The 7,079-nt window shown below is 35.4% G+C and overlaps 2 protein-coding genes across 7 annotated transcripts in view; one reads left to right on the top strand and one right to left on the bottom strand.

Moving 5' to 3' along the window:
* Positions 1-940: 940 nt before the first annotated feature.
* On the top strand, positions 941-6,428 carry LOC106867608 (coiled-coil domain-containing protein 153-like). Of its 2 annotated transcripts, none has more exons than XR_001409169.2 (4): positions 941-1,052; positions 1,720-1,850; positions 3,097-3,318; positions 6,092-6,428. XR_001409169.2 is itself a non-coding variant. In XM_014912530.2 (4 exons), the coding sequence occupies exons 1-3, from the start codon at positions 962-964 to the stop codon at positions 3,223-3,225; spliced, it is 351 nt and encodes a 116-aa protein (XP_014768016.2). In that variant the 5' UTR covers positions 941-961; the 3' UTR covers positions 3,226-3,257; positions 6,092-6,428. The 2 variants fall into 2 exon arrangements, 1 of the variants encoding a protein (XP_014768016.2); XM_014912530.2 differs by having other exon boundaries at positions 3,097-3,257.
* Positions 4,527-7,079, bottom strand: part of LOC106867606 (phosphatidylglycerophosphatase and protein-tyrosine phosphatase 1) — an 8,738-nt gene continuing 6,185 nt past the window's right edge. For all 5 annotated transcript variants that reach the window (XM_014912528.2, XM_052975024.1, XM_014912529.2 and 2 more), the window contains exons 4-5: positions 6,119-6,310; positions 4,527-5,115 (exon numbers count right to left, since the gene is read on the bottom strand). In XM_014912528.2, the coding sequence (XP_014768014.1) occupies positions 4,993-5,115; positions 6,119-6,310 (315 nt within the window). In that variant the 3' untranslated portion in view covers positions 4,527-4,992. The remainder of the gene's footprint in view (positions 5,116-6,118; positions 6,311-7,079) is intronic.

The following is a 7,079-nucleotide window of genomic DNA, read 5'->3' on the forward strand; positions in this document are numbered from 1 at the left end:
CATCATAGGGTGGTGGGGGGGGTAGTAGTAGTAGTAGTAGTAGTAGTAGTAGTAGTAGTAGTAGTAGTAGTAGTAGTAGGAAGAGAAGGAGGAGGAGGAGGAGGGATACAGCAAACAAAATGGCTAGCTACATTTCTTTTAGCCCTTTACTCTCAGGTGTTCAAATGACACCAGCATTGACTTTGCCTTTCATTCTTTTGGAATCAATAAAATTAGTTCCAGTTGAGCCTGGGGTGGGGTTAGTGTAATTGAGTTGGGGGCCACAATATTGTACACCCCAGTCAGAGAAGCACCACAATATTTCATCCAATTCCTTTGATGTCTCCTTTGAGGATATGTTGAAAATCCTTATTCGTTTTGATAGGTAGATATATGTCTCTTTTTCTCTTTGCTGTCAACAGACCCCAATGCCACATTCTGTTATTTGTTAGAGATTACTTATATTCAAAAGAATTTCTGCTTCATTTACAACTTTAGCAAATTTGTGCCTTCGTTGCAGTCTTCATTGTTAGTTGTGTTTGTGAAATTATCATTTCTCTTTTCTGTGTGGTATAAATGTCTGTCTTTGCTTGCTTATATATAATTTTTTCCCCATTTGACTTCATCAGTTTGAACGTGTTTTGGACATGCCAAACTAATGGCCCTTTCACACATCTGGAGCTTATCCTGAAACAGTAATACTTCCTGGTAGCGCTTTCAGGTCAGATGTTTCTAGAACTGTGCATAGTCTTCGGAGTGAATAGCTTCTGGAGTATTCTGTTCAGTTGATCTTTATTAATCGCTAAAATGTCTTTGATTATGTTACTACTCACATTCACTGTTAATCCTCTTAAGAATGTAATAATCCACAAAGCTCTGATCTCATTGCTCGACCAACAGAGAACTGGGATTGCATTCTGACAACATTCCCGATAACAGGTCCCTAGCTTTAATGTATTTATTCTGATATCTCTTCCTAGAAATGAAACGACAGTACAAGACAATGGAATCAGAAATGAGTGTGAAGGTACACCTTCTGGAAACCAAACTGGCTTGTTGTAAGCAAAAGTTATGTAAGTACTCCAAGGTTGAATTTAGTTTTGTTTTGGTTCGGAAACAGAATTACTTGGCTTTTTCAAATGGTTAACTTTTGTTGCCATATTTCTGTTGATACAGACTTTGAATTAATTTCAAAAACAATGAAAAATTTCGTAAAATAATTTCGTTTTTGTTAAGCTTGTGTTTATAGACACACAGCATGAAAGGCAGACGTTAATTGATTACGATAGTGATATATCACCATCATCATCATTTAACATCCATTTTCCATGCTAACATGGGCTGGATGGTTTGACATGGAACTGGTAAGAGCCATACCAGGTTCCACAGTGTGTTTTGGCTTGGTTTCTATGGCTGGATGCCCTTCCTAACATGCCAACCACTTTGCAGAGTGTACCAGGTGCTTTTTACATGACACCTTTGGTTTTAGAATCTCAATTCTGTTGTGGTGGGCAGGTCTTCTTGAGTCAGCAATGTGCCACACACTCTGCTCCTCTGTCATCTCCTTTGTAAGGGTCAGCCTTTTGAGAATGACCAGCCAGCCAGAGAGATGGACAGATGGACAGACTGACAGACAGGCAAGCTAGCAGGCAAACTGACAGACAGACAAATAAATGATAACAGGAGATAACAGTACTGAAAACTTGAGTAAAATTCAAAACTGAAGACTCTTTTTCACAGGTGAAACAGAAGCAAAACTGTTGAATTCACAAGAAGAAACAATGCACCATCTTAAAGAAAAACAGAAAGAAATTGATCTTCTTCACCAGCAGCAAAATTCAATACAGAATTTCTATGAAAAAATAATTCATGTAAGAGCCTCATATTGCCTCATCCTTAATTCTCAGTTTCCTTTTTAATTAACATGTTGCTATATTTTCAGCCCTCAACTAACATTAACCTCACCCCTATCATATTCTTCTGTCTTCTGTTAACATTAGTTTTACCATTGTTTCTCAAGATTTTTCTAATAATAAATTAACTCCGATTTCTTAATATTTTACTAACATTAAACTGTTTCTTATCTTTAATTTTTTCTTCAGATTAAACAATCAGTTTCTACTCAGTGTTATACCAGCATTAATTCCCTACTTCTCAATATTCTTTTCACATAAAACTGCCACCAAAAATCTTCTCTGGGTCAAAGAATGAATTTCATGGTTGTATGTCCTTCATTAAATATGAATGTATTCCTATAAGAGTTTCGTAATGTCTTGGAATACATCCTGGAACACATCTCATTCAACTTCATACAATTCTCTACTAAAATTACATTTGTATTTGAATTTTTATCAATTTTTATCTTTTTGTTGAGTCATTAGCAATATGGAGATCATGCAATTGGAAAGAAGGCAACAATTTCTCCAATAAAAGTCATCCCATTTATTCTGGTAGAGAAAAATAAAAGGAAAACATTTGAAAAAATTGTTGGTTAGAAGTATTCCAACCATAATTATCCTGTCTTTTCCACAAATAATACATTCAAATTAAAATTATCCAATGTAGTCTTTTTTCCAGAAGCAGTAAGGTGTGATTTGAGTAAATTTGGCTGTTATTTCTTAAAGCTTTATCTAACACATACAGGCTCCTTTATTAATGTTTTTTGGAAAGGTTATGTTCCTTTATATCAGTTGAGAATGGAACTTCTCTTCAAGTCAGTTGGAGGACCATCATGGCACATGGCATCTCTTGGGCATTTTAAACCTTTCGTTACCATATTTCTCTTGACTACCTTTATTTCTATTGATTTGAATATGTTGAAGAATTTAGTAAAATAACTTTCTCTGGCAGAATTGTTAGCATGCCAGACAAAATACTTAGCAGCATTTCATGTTTTTACATTCTGAGTTCAAATTCTGCCTTTTGCCCTTCCAGGGTCAATGAAATAAGAACTAGTTGAGTACTGGGGTCGATGTAATTGTCTAGCCACTACCACCCCACCCCTGCAAAAAAAATTTCAGGCTTTGCTCTTATCATAGAAAGGATCGTTGTTATTATTATTATTATTATTATTGTTACATCTTAAATGAAAAACATTTCTTTATTTGTTTATTCCAGGAAGTTTTTGATGACCTTGTGTTGAAAGTCAATAGAACAAGAGATCATTTGGAAGAACATGGTGTAATGATTCAGGCCAAAAATAAGAAAATACTTCTTGAATTTGGCTTAAATCCACTTGATTTGTAATATTTTTGCCTCAAGATTTTCTGCTCCACAAGGTATGGCTTCATCTTTGTCTTGAGACAATTATATTCTCTTCGACAGAAAATGTTTAAAAAGGTTAGTATAAGCAAGCAAGGCTTTAATTAGACACCAAATTGATCCTCTCAATCTTTGTCCATGTAATTCAGTGCTTCTGTCTGCCTCTAATTTGTTTGTACTTGAATTCCCCACTTGCAAGATTCCCTGCCAAATTCTTTCTTCTCAAAATATCAGAATATCTCTGGAATTGTCTGCTGCTTATATCAAAGTGCCATCAGCCATCACACAATTCATTGATTTGTGGTTGTTCAAGAAAAAACATGGCCCACATTGATGTTGCTAGTATCAGAGGGTCTGCAAATGACAAGAGCCCAGCCAACGCATTAAGAATATAAAGCAAATAACATCTGACTAGTCTCAGGGATTCGAACCCATTCCTTTTGACCGAACCCTTAAAATCAAAATGACTGCTATTTCCAGCATAATCAGCAGTCACATAGGGACTTTCTCTCTCCCATTGGTTTAGAGACACCAGATACAAGGGATTATTGACACAAAAAGGGTCCTTTTTACTATACAAAGAACTGTCCTCACAAAGTAAGCGTAGAACACGTTTCTCAGCCACTCGGCTAGAGTTATGTCCCTTGTTCAGAAACCTCGCGATAAGCTTTTCCAGACAAAAAAATTTCTTTATGAGCGACTGAACTGCTGCAAATAGAAGCCAAATCGCCATCCTATCACTCTACTATACAAAAAAAAATAATAAATAAATAAAATGAGTTGGATGAAACATTGGCTAATGTTGTCCAAGATATACAATGCCTTAAAATAACTTAAATGCATTTGATCACAGATCTACTCGATCAGGACTGATTTGGGGGTTAAATAAGAATAGAAACAACTATGGCTGTAACAGTATAATCAGATATTATGATAAATACGTTCCTTTGACTGCCTTGAGAAGCCCTATTTATTTTGTTTGGGGGTTGTTAGAGAGTAAATGTGTCAAAGAAAATCTTGGACCAGGTTGGTTCACCATTCCCATTTGCGTTACGTCCCTTGCTCGATAATATAACTAAGGCAATCACAAAATTGTCGGTTTAATCACTTTGCTTTTTAAAGTCCATTGTTACAACAAACATAAAATATGTTCCAGCAGAGCATGGGGGAGGGGTGATGCAATCGACTTAGCCCCCCACCTGAACATGCTGGCCTTGTGCCAAACTTGAAACTATTATTATGACAAACAGAGATATATTTCCAAATAAAAATACCAACAATCAAAGTAAACATTAAACGATTTACTTCACTTTGAATAATTCAACAATTTACATAAAGGCAGCTGACAGGTGAAGGCTTAGCTGAGTGCCGGCCATCTTGCTTTGAAGTGAACTCATCAAAAGAGTTGAGTTTGTTATAAAATAATTTGGGAGTGAGATCATATTAATTAAGATGAGATTGTTTTATATATTGAGTTGAGGCTGTTGTATTTTGAGTGAAAGTAGTCCTTGTGGGTTGAAGTTATTGTATGATGCATTGTGGCTGTCATACATTGAGCTAAAAGTCATATGTTGAGATCAAATTGTTAAAGTTAGTTTAATACAAGTTGTTGTGGAGGGACGCCCAAGGTTTCAGAAGAAGAGTTCATCTTGAATTGATTTCAGCTGATATATATACGTTGAGTCACTGTTTCTTGTAAACTGAATGGAGGTGGAAGCATGTCTGAGTTGGAAATCATCTGGTTCTTAGTTTCTACATGCTGGTCTGAGTTAAATAGAAGAAGTGGAGGAATTGTTGCTGCTGCTGTGTAAGTCGTACATGTGTGCATCTGGAGAGGATGTGGTTCCATGCTGTTGCGTCATCCCACTGGTTCTTCTGTAAATACATAGACATGTTCGGTATAAAAAGGGAATCGAATAGAGAGGACATTGGTTAGGAATTGGACTGGCAACACAACAATAGCCTTGGTCAAGACATTTAACTCTTGTTGGATCAATATAACTAGTTGTAACTAGATAGCATGTCTTAGGTACAGCTCCCGTTAATGTAATCAAAACAAGTATTTCATTAGCTTGCAGGAATAGACACACACACACACACACACACATGCAAAGTTTGATTATAGTTATAAAGGTTACATTATCCATTGGTTAATTCATTTATCATTAATATCACATGTCAAAGTATAATATCGTTTGTATATTATGAATTCCAGATATTTATATCATTTATATTATATATTACAAAGAATTTCTAGAATTCATACATCACTTATATATTATTCATAACACACACACACACACACACAGAAGGCCATTTGGATAGATATGCTTATATACATTTGTTTATATATGTATGTCTATATGTATATAATATATATGGGAGAATATACAAAAAATAACAACAGACGAGGACAGGTGGTGTAAATAACAAAAGTATATATTAGTATGACGCTCGGGAATACGGAAAGTCTTTGACGTTTCGAGCTACGCTCTTCAACAGAAAGAATTTGGATGACATATAAATTATATATATAATATATATATAATTTATATGTCATCCAAATTCTATAGCATTTATAAGGCATTTTTCTCATGCATCCTTCACTATCTCAAATATTTATGTAATTCTTATAACAATATATTGTATAATGTGTATAGTATTTATATATCAATTATAAAATATATATTATATAGCATTAATAACATTTAAATATCTTGTATTTTATTAGTTGAATCATTTATAAATTGTTTCATAAATTATTTCTATTTCACGCATTTAAACCACACATGAGATGAAATATTCACACTTTGTTGATAAAATATTTCTTTGTCTTTTAATTAAATGACAGAGAATGGAAGAGTAGAGTTGGCCTCACCATCATGAGATAACAAGCAACTATGATGGCACTTCTTGTCCGTCCAGCTTTACAATGAACATAAACACACTGACCAAGTTGTTGATAATAGCTGATGAAAGCCAGAGCTTGAGTGACCTGCCACAAGCTGGGTGTCCCAACGAAATCTTCAACTTCCACTTGGAGGAAACCAACACCAAGATCCTTCCATTCCTTAGAAGGAAACATATATATGTATATATAAAGGAGAGTGAAAGAGAAGGAAAGAGAGAGGAAGAAAGAAAGAGAGAGAGAGAGAGAGAAACAGTGTTAATAAAATGATTCTCTATAATTGCATTTTATAGTTATTTTCTAAAAACGTACATTATCTTCCTATATGAAATATGTTGCCTGTGTGTGTGTGTCCTCTATGCATGTCCAAACATCTGGATCAATCTGTACCATACTTGAGGTACGTGAACAATTTGACATTGGAAATAATAATACAGTTCTGATTTATTTTTTCATTCTCCTTGCTTCTCTCATGGGCAATTATATGTAGGATGTTCACAACTTGGAAGTCCCCCAAATCTCTTCCTTTATACACCAATTAAAGGACACATTCAAAGCATCGTGTATTTAGAAACTCTACACAATTCAACTGTGATTGATTTCCAGATCTGTTCCAATCCATTTATACTCACATCAGCAGACTGTATGACGCATGCGTACGAACAACCATGCTACATGGCAGTGAAACATGGGCTGTAACTGCTGAGGACATACGTAAGCTCGCAAGGAATGAAGCCAGTATGCTCCGTTGGATGTGTAATGTCAATGTGAATACCCGTCAGAGTGTAAGTATCTTGAGAGAAAAGCTGAACATTAGAAGCATCAGTTGTGGCGTGCAAGAGAGACGATTGCGCTGGTATGGACATGTGGTGAGAATGGAGGAGGATAGCTGCGTGAAAAAGTGCCACACCCTAACAGTTGAGGGAACCCG

This window comes from Octopus bimaculoides, chromosome 20 (genome assembly GCF_001194135.2).
Source record: "Octopus bimaculoides isolate UCB-OBI-ISO-001 chromosome 20, ASM119413v2, whole genome shotgun sequence".
NCBI lineage: Eukaryota > Metazoa > Mollusca > Cephalopoda > Octopoda > Octopodidae > Octopus > Octopus bimaculoides.

Bases quoted from the DNA above. Each gene is read 5' to 3' on its own strand.
- LOC106867608 (XM_014912530.2), top strand. From the start codon at position 962: ATGAAACGACAGTACAAGACAATGGAATCAGAAATGAGTGTGAAGGTA. The intron at 1,053-1,719 runs GTAAGTACTCCA...TCTTTTTCACAG, and splicing joins TTGTTGTAAGCAAAAGTTAT to GTGAAACAGAAGCAAAACTG. The intron at 1,851-3,096 runs GTAAGAGCCTCA...TGTTTATTCCAG, and splicing joins TCTATGAAAAAATAATTCAT to GAAGTTTTTGATGACCTTGT.